Below are 15,118 nucleotides of genomic sequence, written 5' to 3'. Positions count from 1 at the left end.
AACCGTTCCCTCATAAACGGCGAGCCAAGGGGGCATATCACACCAACCCGCGGGATCAAACAAGGTGACCCTCTTTCCCCTTATCTTTTCCTTTTGTGCGCTGAAGGCTTTTCTTCTTTATTAAAGCAAGCCACCTCATCGGGACAGTTGCATGGCATCCCTTCATGTTGGGGGGGAGTGCAGATTTTGCACCTCCTCTTCGCCGATGATAGTCTTCTCTTCTACGAGGCCACCCCAAACGACTGTCAGAAACTTCTAAGCATCCTTGGTGCTTATGAAGCAACCTCAGGGTAAGCCGTTAATCGACATAAAACTTCCCTTTTCTTCAGTCAAAATACAAGGCCTGAGACTAGAGAGGAAATCTAGAGCATGCTGGGTGCCCATGTGACTATCGATTTTGATAAATACCTTGGATTGCCTATGGTGGGAGGGAAATCTAAAGTCAATACATTTAAGGAGTTGCAAGAGAAGATTACAAAGAGGGTGATGGGGTGGAAGGAGAAGAATATATCGAAGGCCAGACGAGAGGTCTTAATAAAAAATGTTATCCAGGCCATACCAACGTACTCTATGAGCTTATTCAAAATCCCTAAGACAATTTGTGATGGGATAAACTCTGCCCTCTCTAAATATTGGTGGGGGCAGACCTGTAATGATAAAAAAAATCCACTAGATAAATTGGAGCAAGCTTTGCGGACCGAAGTGGAAAGGGGGAATGGGATTCAGGGATATACATGCATTCAATCTAGCGATGCTGGCCAAACAAGCACGGCGACTGCTCACAGAGACCCACTCATTGTTTTACCGAGTTTACAAGGCTCGCTACTTCCCGTCGTGCACTTTTATGGAGGCCGAACTGGGAACAAACCCCTCCTTTGTATGGCGAAGCTTGCTTCAGGCCCGCGAGGTGGTCAGAGAGGGTTCGATTTGGGAGGTGGGTGATGGGAGATCAATTGGGGTCAATACTCACAAGTGGCTATCCCGACCCCCACAGTTCTTGGTTGGAGTAAATACATGCTTGAAGGTACGAGACTTGATTAGTGAAGAAACCAACAAGTGGAACCACAACTTGTTGGCGGCCACATTTACCCAGTCCACAGTGAAGGAAATTTTGTGGTGTAAGAAGGGAGACTTGAACTCGAGGGATAGTTTGAAGTGGAAGAAAAGCAAAAACTAGGTCTTCTCATTTCAAACAGCATATCAGGTGGCACTCAAACTAAACAAACCTCCAATTGGGGAACACTCCTTGGACGCACATGACCAGCACATGTGGAAGAAGTTATGGTCACTCAATATTCCCCCAAAGGTCTGCAACTTTATGTGGCGGGCATGCTTGGACGTCCTCCCCACCAAAGCTAACCTTGCTCGGCGAAAGGTACGAATAGATGACAGATGCTCTATATGTTGCCAGCAGAGTGAAACTACATGCCACATATTATGGGAATGCCCGTTAGCCCGTAGCGTATGGGCCTTAGTACGGGGAAAGCTTCAAAAGAGCAACTCAGCAACTGCCAACTTCCTTATGCTGGCACGTCAAATGATAGAAAGGCTTGACAGAAAGGAGCTCGAAGTGTGGTCTATTACGGCATGGCCTATATGGAATGCAAGGAACCGTATCTAGTTCAAGCAAGTGCAGACCCACCCCACTGATATATATAGGCAAGCGTCTGAGTTATTAGAAGAGTACCAACGGTTAGCCAAGCCTCCCTCAGGTACAGCCTGAATTTTCGACGAGGTGCAATATCCTTCTTGCATGATCATCAGGGGTTGGTATGGCTCAGAGAAGGACGATATTGGCCTTAGTGGGGCTGGGTAAGCTTTGCATGGGTGGACATGGACAATCTTTGCATGGTTTTACCAAGCGGGGGTGTAGTGGGAAACCAATAGGCAAATTTTGCTTTAGAAGGGATTGGTGATGTGATGTTTCCCTGCTTTTTCTTTGTCCTGGGTGTCAGGCTAGACTGTGTAGGCCTGAAATGTCTCAGGACCCTTACTTACTCTTGTACCTTGTCATTGTTTTAATAAAAATTCTAACTTTTCAGTCAAAAAAAAAAAAAAAAAAAAAAACTTACATGTTTCAAGGAAAATTATTAATTATTTTGGGGTATAATGAAGTGGTACTTACTCTTCTCAAATTCATAGTAAAATTTAATATAAATGCAATTAATGGAAACCACTATGAATATAAAAGTAGGAAGCACCACGTCATCATACTCCAAAAATACCTAAAAATTACTCCATATGTTAAATATGTACAACATTATATTAATTATAACTTGCCATATGGCCAAAATTATTAATCCATATCAATCTACCAAATGTTAAGCTTGGAAGGCTTTAGTTCGTTTTTTTTTTTTTTTTTGATAATTACAATGGGACGTTAGATCAAAACATTTCAAATGGAAAACCTTCAAAGCTTTTGTTTTATCTTCTTTTTTTTTTATAGAAAAGATTAGGTCAAAATGCAAAATTTACTCTCTAAGTTTCACCACTTTTCAATTCAGTCCTATAAGTTTGCATTTTGTCATTTCAATCCTCCTCATTTCAATCTTCCATTAGACATTCCATCCAAGTCTACTATTAGCCATGTCTAATTTTTATTTAATTATTTATTTCTTATATTAAAATAAATATTTTCTTTTTAAAAAGAAAAAACTAGGAATTGACATCCCACCCACGTCAAAACTCTTCTTTCTATTCCCTATTCCCAAAACAACCAAAGGAAAAGTCCTAAAACCTCAATCAAACAATAATGAATTCGTTCCTAAAAAAAAATAATGAATTCATATAGATCCACAAGCAACCTCGATGCTATATTTCTTCAGTCTCAGAATCCATTACGCCTCCACACCAATCTCTTTCCCTCTCAACCCTAAAACCCCAACCCCAAGAAACTGCCAATAGCAACCACAGAGCTCAAATACTAAAAGAAGAAAGAACAATCGAGAGGGAGATTATCAAGGATTCGGGAAGCTCGACTTGTTGAAGCCCAACTTGGGACAATTTGTACCCATTGGTGAACACTAGATGTGTGTTTCGTATCACGGGGATTCTAACTCCAATTGCAGAGTCTGGGAGTGGAATGGGCACGTGGTGTTTTACGACAATTACGAAAATGGGTACACGCAAGAGTATGTGTATGGGAATTACTTTGAGAGAATGATGATGATGAGGAAGGTGTTTGGGGACAAAAGTGTTGAAGAAGATGAAAGCCATGAGGAATGGAATTTAGGTAATTTCTATTTTTTATATTTAAATTAATGTTTTTTAATATAAGATATAAATAATTGAATAAAAATTAAATATGGCTAATGACAGACATGGATGGTTTGTTAACAGAAGATTAACTTAAGGAGGATTGAAACTAAAATGATTGAAATGATAAAATACAAACTTACACGACTAAAATGAAAGGTGGTGAAAGTTAGAGAGTGAGTTTTACATTTTAACCAAAAAATTATATTTCTTTTAAAGTTTATTACCTTACACCAAATTATAAAATTGCGAACCAAGTCCTAAAATAGCCTTGCATGGTACAAACAATATTAGTTTTTTTTTTTAGAGAGTTTCAACCTATGGTGTCCGCTCCTGATGATGTTTTTTATCATTAGACCAAGACATCAATTGGTATTTGGTGTAAACGGGGATTGAACCCCACATTTTTTACTCAATTATCAAAAACTTTACTAGTTGAGCTAACTGAAACCTACAATATTAATATTCTTTTAAAAAGCCGTGTATTTGCTTCTTAAATTGGAGGTAGTCACTGCTTATTTTCTTATTAATGTTGTGTCATGCTGATTCCTTCGTGCATGGGCAGAAGTTACAGATACAATTAGGTGCGTGCAAGAGTTTTAAGTGAAAAACTAAATGGAAGATTTAACCCAGAAAAAGACTATATATATCTCCCCAGCGGCCTTCTTTGGCAGAACCAGCCCCTCTTTTCTTCTTTACTTGATATTTTTCATCTCTGATTCATTGCACCACTCTTTCAAAAAACATTCTGTCATCCCTTTTCAGCATTTGCAGCTTAATTAGGTGAAACTTCATCCAACCAGCCCCTCTATGATCTCCTAAGCTCCATAAACTCTCCATCAAGCTCATTTTCAAGGACACAAACAATACCATTCTCAAGCAATATCTACACCTCCCATCATTTTGGCTTAGGTACGTAAAACTTTTGTTTTACCATTTCCATAAATTTTTGTCAAGTTCATGAGTTTGTGTACGCGTTTTTTATTTTATATATTTGTTTTGGTTGATTTTCTTTAGTGGAGTTGGAAAAAAAAGTGGAGTGTGTGTACACTTTACATCCTTCTTTGTATTTGTTTTGCACATTTGTCGAAGAAATAATCTGAATGGAATGCAAATGCAAGTGCTAGGGGATAGGGATGGCCAAACCCATAGGCTAATGGGTACCCGATTTGACCCGAAAGTTCTAGGTATTACCTGGTTTGTTATGGGTGGTCGCTGTTTAATTTTGCTATTGACCCAAAATTGTTTCTATAAATCCTTGATAATCGGTAGATGTTTTTAATTTTTAAAGCTTCTGGTACAAAATTGCTTATGAGGTTTGCATGTTTCATGTTCGTGATAGCCTGGCCTTCTGAAATGATTGATTATTCAGGTTGTGACGACATCTAATTGGAGCCATATTACAATTCACATTTGGAATCCATGACTAGGATATATTCTTTTGTACTTATTACTCCTCTTCCACTGGCTTAAAAAATACCAGAATATACTTTTTATTTTTTGCTTTGGAACGCCAACTCATCGCTTATGTGGTCTTAAATGATCAACGTGATAAAGACAATGTTAATTGTTAACATGGCAAACACTGTTTTAGTGGAAAATAAATAAAAATGATCAATTCTTCAAAAATAAAAGGAATAATCAACACAAGCAAGTTGAAGCATTTTATAAATAAAAGGAATACGTGATATGATTAGGAGATTAAGCTAAAATATAATTATGAACTTAATAACATTATTTTGCTAAATATGCTGACAGTTTAATTACTACCAGTACTGGAAAATCGGAATGACATGTATCTACCCTAAAATGACATGTATAATCTATCCTAAGATGACATATAAACGCATGACATTTAATCTATCTTAAGTTGATATATGTATGCATGGAATTGTGAACAATTTATTTTAGAAAACAAGATTAAATGACAATGCAAAACATGTGATTGCATGATATTTTCTACGAAGATAAACTGCATGGAGAATTAAATATAGCTAACCTTACGCCAAAGCATAACATAGCATACCAAATGCAATCTTTACAATTAATTTTCCCAAAGTGTTTATGTCATACAAAAAGACACAAAAAAATAACAAGAAAATGTTTGACTCCCTATAAAGTATGAAAACAAAGTCATTTGACAAATTTATAATTTTTAAAGTACGGTCTTTTTAGCTTTGGCAAAACAAGGATTAAAAATGAAATTTAGGTGACCACAAGGGCCTTTGTGGAAATTTTGGAAAGTGGGTTCCAAATGCAAATTGTAACTGGAAGGTTAAAAATGTAATTTTGTGAAATTGGAAGGTTAAAAAGTGGTTTCCAAATGCAATTTCAGATAGTTTTGGGGTCAAAGAGTATTTTGGAAAGTTTTGGGGCTAAGGATGAAATTTTGTAACAGTCAGGGGTCCAAGTTTAATTTTTGAAAAGTTTAGGGGTTGAAATGTAAATTGTGAAATATTTGTTGGTGGGTTCACGGGTTGGGCTTGAAGGTTGAGGAGTATTTGTGTAAGTATTGAATGCATGTGGGCTGGATTTAATTTTAAGGCTGGGTTTCATTTTGGTTGGGCCTAAGGTGAGAGTGGGCTGGAGTTTAGGTATTGGTCGAGTGGATCGGATAAACCAATCTGACTTGGTCCAACTCATCTGACTCTCTTTTTCTTCTCTTGTCACGCCGAACCACCTCTCACTCTCAAATTCTCTACTCCAGCCAAACCCAACCAAGCCTCGGAGGCCACAGCCACTGAGAACCACCACTGCGGTGGCAGGAAAGCTCGACGGCGCCAGCACCATGGTGGCCGCCGCCATCTCCTCTCTCATTTTCTTATATTTTCTTTCTATTTTTTCCTGATTGATTTCTCTATCCCATGGCCGAAAGTCTTTTTCCTTTTGAGTTTATGGTTGATTTTGTGATATGGGGTTTTGAGTTGATTTTCAAAATGGGTACTTGCATACGGTGGAAAAAAAATGGGATTGCATTTGTAAGCAGACAACAATAGAGGCAGTCTAATGTTCCAGACATTAGCTGTCTGTTTCTCTTCTTCTTTTTCCTTTGCTTCCTTGCTTTGAGGGAAAATTTGCTTAACAGCAAATTTTTAGAAAAATATTTAGTGAAAAGTATGCGGCCGAAAGTATTTAGTAAGTTGGACTGTTTTTTAAAAATCAAGTTTGTGAGCTCCACCCCAAAATCAAGTTTCTCAAACTCGATTTAGACCCAATGTGATTTTTTTTTTTTTTTTTTTTTTTAAGCATGGAACTCGAGTTTAATAAACTCGAGTTCCACTTTTTTTTTTTTTTTTTTTTTTTAAATTCACGTCGGGTCTAAATCAAGTTTGAGAAACTCGATTTTGGAGTGGAACTCAAGTTTCACAGACTCGATTTTCAAAAAACAGCCCAACTTACTAAATACTTTCAGCCGCATATTATTTACTGAATTTTTTCCAAAAAATATACTATTTATCAAATTTTCCCTTGCTTTGGTATTTGACCAAAAGAGAAATGTAGAAAGTCTTTAAAGCTTCAAACCAAAAGCATAGGAAGGATCAAAAGAGAGTGAAATATAGGTGAGAAAATCTGAAGATAAGTTTTTAATTTATAAACAATAGAGTCTGTAAGTTTAAGTGTAGTAACCAATAGAATTTGTAGTATGCAATAACTTTGAAAATTGAACGTTGTAAAACTTTTTTACATTTTATATGCACAGTTATTTAAATTTTTTATAAATTTGTTTAAGGGTAATTTAGGAAACAATTTTTTGATGATGCTTCCCAAAGTAATTGATTTTCTAAGCAATCCAAACAATTTGAAATATAAAGAGTATATATTAAAAAGACAGTTTTATTTATAATCTCAATTAAGCTCTTTAAGATATAATGCACAAATTATCCTTAATAGAATATTATTTTGTCCAAATGGTTGTATTATGCAAGCCTAGATTAATAGTTAAACCAATCTTATGTAGTAGTAGCAGCCACTACTATTGTCTGGTATAAATCTTTTTTGTTTGGATAGAACTTGAGACCAATTCCAATTTTATCAAACCAAAATTCACTGAGCCCATAATTCATTCTCAATAATAAATTTCAAACTTGCAAAGAGTATCCCAAACTCAACTCTTAATGCACAAACCCACCATGAAATAAATCATTAAAAAATCAAACATATCTCTCATTATCCCTTAAATTTTCATATACACAACCTTAAAGACCAATGTGATTCAATTCATCTCCTTTCTACCATATAAACCTATCTCATTCACTAAACCTGAAATTGTCTTCAAAAGTTAAATACCAAAACGCTAAGAACAAGTTCAATACCAATTCCACCACCAATAGTCTACTAAATCAATAAAGATATCTAACATATGACCTCATATTCGAAGATCCATCTCTATTAATTTTATAATTATGCCCCTATTTTTTTCCAAAAGCATTTAAAAAAATAAAAAATAAATAAAAAACTCAACAAACATTTGAAAATCAATTAATTGGGACACATTTTTTGTTGCCTTATTAAATAACTCTAAAAAGAAGGTTGTATTGGTCTAAGATTAGGAATACACTAGTTATAGTTCCTAATGAGAATTTCATAGGCAATAAAATTTGAGAAATGATATATCCACAACATTATTTTTACAACACTTTTACAATAAGTCCTATGTGGCAAATTGTTACTTGTTGTTACTAGTAGAGATAAAAGTAATTTCAGTTGTGGATTCAACTTAAAAACCTATAACAATATGTCAACTAGGATTTGTTGTGAAAATGTTGTGGATATTAGACATCTTATAAAATATTGCCAGTAATTTTCATTTAATTCTTTTTTGCCTCCACCATTAAAAAAAAAAAAAAAATCCAATCTCCACTTGAGCCAATAAAGTTTGTATCTAAGAAGTATTAGGTTTTTAAGATTTGATTAAGAAGATAAGCAAGAACTTGTATTTGAGTTTGAAAGTAATCCAAAATGCTTGGAGCCAATAGTTTTGAACAAAGTCTAGCTACAAAATTGGCTGTAGTCTAATACTACAACATTATTCAATATCTTTTTATTGGATGTAAATTTTGAAAAATCTACAATTAGATTACATCTTCTTCTTATATCTTCATGATTGTGAAATTTCTAGAAAATTAAAGATCAATAGTTATGTCATCAATAATTTGTTTGAATTGCAAGTTTTTGTAGTTTAAAATTATGCATAAAATATAAACTTATAGATCATATAGTAAATAACATTTGATTGATACAAAACTTGACATGTACATTAAGAATGTAAAGAACATGTAATTCAACAATTAAAATTATACATAAAATATAAACTTATAGATCATATAGTAAATGATATTTTATTAACACAAAATTTGACATGCGCATTAAGAACATAAAAAACACGTAATTCAACCGTTAGACTTTCAGAATATGTATTAGTGTTTATTTTATTAAATAAGGTTATAACCTTAGGCTACAACCAGTTTTGTAACTAAATTTTGTCTTTATTTGTATTATGGTATTAGTAGGTTTTTCAAATTTGATTAAGAGAATAAGTTACAATTTATATTTGACTTCTCAAACTTTCTCAAAAAGAAAGAAACAAAGAAAAAAAAAAAAAAAACTTCTCAAAGTATTCCAAAAATGCTAGGAGCCAGTTTTGATAAAGAGTTGATTTTTTGCATGTATAATTGAAGATTTAATATTCCATTTTTTTGATAAATTTATTTTAGGGTAGTTTTGGAAACTTATACCTTTTTACAAGAGAGATAAGATATTAAATGACATTCAATTAAAAAGTTAAGCTTTTGAAACAAAGTAGCCACACAGAAAAGTCTAATCACGTATTAACTTAGTTAAGAAAAAATTAATGCATTAATGGGTGGAGATTCTTCCAAGATATGGAAGTTTGAAAATAATAATGAAAGAATGAGAGATTTAAAGGGCAAGTTTGAAAACGAAGACCCAAATATACTTAAATTTAAATGAGAGAGAGAGAGAGAGAGAGAGAGAGAGAGAGAGAGAGAGAGAGAGAGTCAACCGATACCCGATGACCCGTCCTGACCCTACCTGATCTCAACCATGCTCTAAATCAAACCCAAACCCACAATTCAAAAGAAACCAATTCCAAAATCTAATCTCAATGAGCAAAATCACCACAAAATGAATCATAAAAAATTCAAACCCATAGCTCAATTTCCACACACAATCTCAAAGTCCATTGTGATTCCATCTTAGTTCAATTTAGAACCTATAAATACCAAACGGAAACCAATAAGAATCAAAATTTAAAATTCCTAATGAATTTTGAATTTATATCCAAAATTTAAAGGCTCATGGATTAATGCCTACAGAGAAACTATACACTAAAATCAAGTTTTTAAGTGGTAGTCACATGAACCTAGATAATAATTCACAAAATTTAAAAAAAAAAAAAAAAAAAAAAAAGTTGGACTAACAATACCCAACGAACATTAAAAAAATATTTAGAAAGAGAGAGGGAAAGATTAGACACACATGATATTAAGAGCATTTCACCTGTGTAAACTGGGCCTAGAGCGCAAAGCATTGGTAAGTGGGCTTGCTTGTTATGACATGCATTGGAGATCTTATGATGGCTATGATGGGTAATGGCATTGGCAGCTATGGCTCGGTCATAGGTGGGAGAGTGAAGGAAATTAGGGAGGAAGTTCTTGGGTCTGTCTTTTGTGCCTTTGGAATAGGGTTTTTTTCAGAAACTATTGGGGATATAGAGAGAACGGCTTAGAAAGGCAACGAAAAGAGTTTGTTTTTGAGAATTGAGAGAGGCAGAGAGAGCGGCTTTTAGAGAGGTAAAGAAGAAAGGTTTATCGGGTGGGAAGGAAGTAAAAAAATTTAATATGCTGACATTAATTACCACTAGCTTTGCAATTTTGGAATCGTGTTCCGGTTTTTTCCACACAAAATATTATTTCTTACCGTTGTAATTTGTTAAATTGATCCGTATTGCACCCTATTTGTGGCCTCAATTTGAAAGCCTTTTCAATTTCATCCTAGATGTCAATGTTATAGGTTGCATGCCAGGCTTAATTTGTGTATATACACAAAATTGTAGCAATTTTTTAGATAAAAACAATTGCAGATTTGTTCTTATCTTCATCTCCGATGATTTTTATGTTGATAAACATCATAATTTGATTAAAATTTAAATTCTTCATCTAATACTTTATTACTAATTTAGTTTTTACTTCCTTAATTTTTACAAGAAGTTTCTTAATACACTAAAAAAATGCCTACGTTCAGATTTGTTTTTTTAATATATATATATATATATATATATATATATATATATATATATATATATATATATTTGGATAAATGACTGTGTGCAAGTATATCCACATATTCACAAAAACAATACTATTATTATTTAGATTAAATAACAAAATAGAATTCAATGGATATATATTAATAGAGTTTACGGTAATGTTAAAATCAATCCATAACCAAAATAAAAACCATAAAAGCATAAAGATCTTGTGCCAAATGGATGTTCTTTTGCTTCAAGGAAAAGTTTGAGAATTTCAAATTGTCATTGGTACTTTGAATGGGCATATTTTTTTTTTTTTGGGGGGGGTGAATTTATGATACTATGTTATATAAACTAATTGTTAACCAGTGTGATGTATGGAAAACTATTAAGAATAATATTTTACTAATTTTTTTTATATTACATCTTATTTATGGTAGTTTAAATGATTAATCCAAGATCTTATTAAAAAATGACAAATTTTTTATTTTAGAAAGAACAATTTTAATACATTGAAACACAAAATACTATATTGACCAATAAATATTACAACTTTAAAACCAAAACATGAGCACTGATTTTGAATGGGTAGGAATAATAGAACTCAGTAGAAAAGAATCTGATTTAAAGTTTTGTGGAGTAACACAGTAGTAAAAATGCCGAAGGAAGCAAATACATTTGGGTTCTTTTGAAAAAAAAAATTATTTAAAATAAAACGATAGTTTTTTTTTTAATTATTTATAATAAACAATAGTGCATATAAAAATGCTCCGTTTGTTTCGAAGTAAAATATTTTCAGTTGTTTAGTTGTATTTGAGAAAATACATAAAAAAAAAAAAATTGGTTTTCAATGTTGGTTTGCACATAAAACCCATATTTAATAGTCGCCCGTGCATCTTAAATATGGTTTAAAAAATATTTTTGTTAATTTGTTTTTGTCATAGACAATTTTTTTTTTTTCAATTGTGGTAGTTTGAAAATTTATTTCAAATATTTATTTCATTATAATTAGCTGGGATATTTTTCATAAATGCATGAAATGTTTATAAATAGGAGAAAACATTAATGATATACTATATGAGTATATATATGCAAGATACCATTCAAATATCAATATTAATTAAAATAAAAATTGTGATCAATAGAAACACAAAATATGGCTAGAGAAGTTTCATTCACCACAACTGAATCTGGGGAGAACAACACTACAACAAAATGTATTTTTAGTGAGGAAAAAATTCGTCACTAAAAATCCAGTTTTTCGTCACTAAGAACCTTTAGCGATGAAATCGGACTTTTAGTGACGAAACTCATTTCGTCGCTGAAACCCCGTCGCTAAAAGTCCTAGCGACGAAAATTTTCGTCACTAAAAGTCCGATTTGTTTTAAAAAGAAAAAACTTTTAGCGACGAACATATTTCGTCGCTAAATGTTTTCCTTGCTAAAAACACTATACAGTGACAAAAAGATTTAGTCACTAAAAACACTTCAGTTTATTAAATCATATTTAGTGACGAATAATTTCATCACTAAAACTATTTTCGGGTACATATAGCGACGAAAAAATTCGTCACTAAAACTATTTTTAAGAAAATTCAAGGACATATAGTGACGAAAATTTTCGTCACTAAAACCATTTCTTACAAAATTTTGCTACATTTAGCGACGAAATATTTCGTCACTAAAACAATTTTTTGTTGCAATAATTGTGACGAAAAATTCGTCGCTAAAACTTATTTTCTGTTTTTATTTTTTCCCTAGCTTTGATATTAACCTGTAACCTGTCATTACATTATTAAAACCTCAAATTTAAACAACACATTTATAAGAAAAGATCTATACATTCCACAAGTAAAAAATAAAAGAAGCATCCAATTCAAACAACTTCCATACAATAAAAGTTTGCAATACATACAATAACTCAAGATGTTTTATAACAATACAAAAAGTGTAGCATAATATAATTAAAAATAATGAAAGATGTCCTCATATGTCTTCAAGTAATGCCAAAAGTAAATCTCCTGAAAGCCACCAATAAGAAATCTGCACAAATATAAAAACAATACTACATTAAAATCATAAAGTAAAAACATAAACTATGTTATAAGAAACATTTCTAACAATGCATTAAGAGTAGCCACACTAATGAATTAAAATCATAACTCCTAATTTATAAGTTGTAGAAAGCAAATATAGATTTTCAAATGTAATATAAAGTACTAACCAATAAGTGTTTTAACTTGAAGATGAACCACCTCCATAGGTAAGAGCATCATCATAACCCTTACTCCTCAAAAAGTTAAGAATATTCTGTTGGACCTCTTCTTGCTTAGCTCGTGCCTCTTGCTCCTTAGCTTGTGCCTCTTGCTCCCTAGCTCGCTCCCTAACTCGCTCCTCTTGGTCCCTAACTCGCTCCTCTTGGTCCCTAGCTCTTGCCTCTTTGAGCTCAATTATCTCATTTTCTAGCCGTTGGATATACTCCACCGAGGAATTAGATGAAGCGGTAGTTACTAGAGAAGAAGATGGTCTCATGCCAAGTCCTTTTACAATACCGGACTTCTTCTTAAAAACCAAGTTTAAAATCTCCTCTTGTGTAAGGGGAATTGCATTAGGATCTTGACAATGATCCTCTTGCACTTTGAGAATAGTTTCCTATCATTTGAAAGAGAGAAAGAAACAAACAATCACAACATTAATACTACAAATGTTATAGCTTTACAAACATGATATAAATGGAATGATAGGGATGGAATGCTACACATACATATGTCACTTCATCCTCATGGTGTATCCACATATTTGTATTTGGATTGAAATGAACATCTTTGAAGATTTTTGCCAATTCAAGAACTTGACCGCCATTATTATTTGTCTGATTAATTAACATTCGAGGGTTAGATAGATATAGTTAATTAATCACAACATGTAATATATTGAGGTTTAAGAAAATGAAAAAAACATTCACCTCCTCATCAACCCTAACAGCAAGTGCCTTTGTCCCGCATCTATGTTTGCCTGAAGTTTTCTTCCTATTTTCAGAGTTCTTTCTTGATTTTTCCTAATACAGAACATTCAAGATACTTATTAAATCATGAATAAAACAGTATACATTTACTTCATCTAAGTATTAAGTTAATCATTTGACAACATAGTATAGTAAACATTGAATAATAAAAATATACGCATTAATAATTTACCAGCCAATCCATATTAGTCAATTTCCCATCAATGAGTCCAATCCACTGCTCAAATGTGGCATTCTTTGGCGGGTGGCTTCTTGCATAGTCAGCACCATGAGATTCTACAAGCTTTTTATAAGTTTGATGCAACTTATTAGAGTTGCAACTCAATAATCTTCCACATTTTGTATTTAATGCTTTTGTTACCAAGTTGGAATCTTCGTGTAGCTCAAACTGATCCTGTAAAATGAAGTGTATATGTATTATAAAAATATTATTATAAAAATTTAATATGCTTAATGAAAACAAAGACAAGTTAGACGTTATCAATATAAATTTACCGCTATATTTTGAAGCACCACATCTCTAGTAGCAACATCAACACTTTTCCAATTTTTCACATTGTAATTAGACAAATTACTTCGCACTTGTACGCCAATTTGATTGACCAGCTTACATGTATTCTTCCCAACAGGAGCATCGTACTCTGCAGCTATACATACTGGCAGCTTACCACTTTTTCAACAAGTGCCCGTACTGCTATACCTCGTGTTGTTCCACAGGTATTTCTGCTAGCCGATCCTATTTAAACATTATTAATGTTAAATTAAGTAAAGTATAATCTCAATAGTAAATTAAGTGAAGTATAATCTCTATGTAATTACCAGTCGTACTAGTTAATGCATCAGTAGCTTGTGCCTCTACACTAGAAGAACTTTGGGCAAGAGGATTTGCCTCAGGAGGTGTTTCCGTAGATTGGACCGTAGATTGGACCACCGGAATAGATGCCTCACCTCGCGAGCGTGTAAGCCGTCCTGGTGCCATCTGTAACTAATAAACATACATTTAATAAAACAAGAAAGTCATTACAAATAATAGAACAAAATTATTATCATCTATTGTACCCTATGGAACATCTATTGTACCTTATGGATTATAGAATTAGATGACTCATCATCATTGTCATCGTCACCAATAGGTGGTACATAATCATCATCTACCATAACACTAGCTCTACTTCTTTTCCCTTTTGCACAATTGGACTGAGCAGAATCCTTTAGAGAAGTTGAGATGTGCTTCAATCCCAAAGCATCAATTCTCTCTTGGTTTTGCCTCATTCTATCCAATCTTGTCATCTCATACCTTGGTATATTATGAGCGTATTTGGCCTTTTTGGGCATTTTTTGAAACTATGTATTGACATGAAAGATAAGTACAATTGCTACTAACTTAACATCATAGTCTACACCATTATCCATATCAAGCAATTCACAAGTACAAAATTTGAATACAATTACTACTAACTCAACACAACAAATGACCACATCAATATCCATATCAAGTTCAAGATAAGTACAGACCACATCACTATCCATATCAAGTTAAAGATAAGTACAAAACATCTCAATAACAAT

At 33.0% G+C, this 15,118-nt stretch overlaps 2 protein-coding genes across 2 annotated transcripts; one reads left to right on the top strand and one right to left on the bottom strand.

The window, feature by feature from the left end:
• Nucleotides 1–715: 715 nt before the first annotated feature.
• Nucleotides 716–1,177, top strand: LOC142628400 (putative mitochondrial protein AtMg00310). Its single transcript, XM_075802511.1, has one exon. It carries the CDS (start codon nucleotides 716–718, stop codon nucleotides 1,175–1,177), a length of 462 nt encoding a protein of 153 aa, XP_075658626.1.
• Nucleotides 1,178–12,396: 11,219 nt separating this feature from the next.
• On the bottom strand, nucleotides 12,397–13,324 carry LOC142627362 (uncharacterized). The gene is made up of 3 exons (XM_075801206.1): nucleotides 13,289–13,324; nucleotides 12,749–13,176; nucleotides 12,397–12,567 (listed from the first exon to the last, which is right to left on the bottom strand). Exons 1-2 carry the CDS (start codon nucleotides 13,319–13,321, stop codon nucleotides 12,760–12,762), a joined length of 450 nt encoding a protein of 149 aa, XP_075657321.1. The 5' UTR covers nucleotides 13,322–13,324; the 3' UTR covers nucleotides 12,397–12,567; nucleotides 12,749–12,759.
• Between the last annotated feature and the right edge of the window lie 1,794 nt (nucleotides 13,325–15,118).

Source organism: Castanea sativa, chromosome 3, assembly GCF_040712315.1.
Source record: "Castanea sativa cultivar Marrone di Chiusa Pesio chromosome 3, ASM4071231v1".
In the NCBI taxonomy this organism is placed as follows: domain Eukaryota; kingdom Viridiplantae; phylum Streptophyta; class Magnoliopsida; order Fagales; family Fagaceae; genus Castanea; species Castanea sativa.
This window is presented reverse-complemented; position numbering and strand designations above follow the sequence as displayed.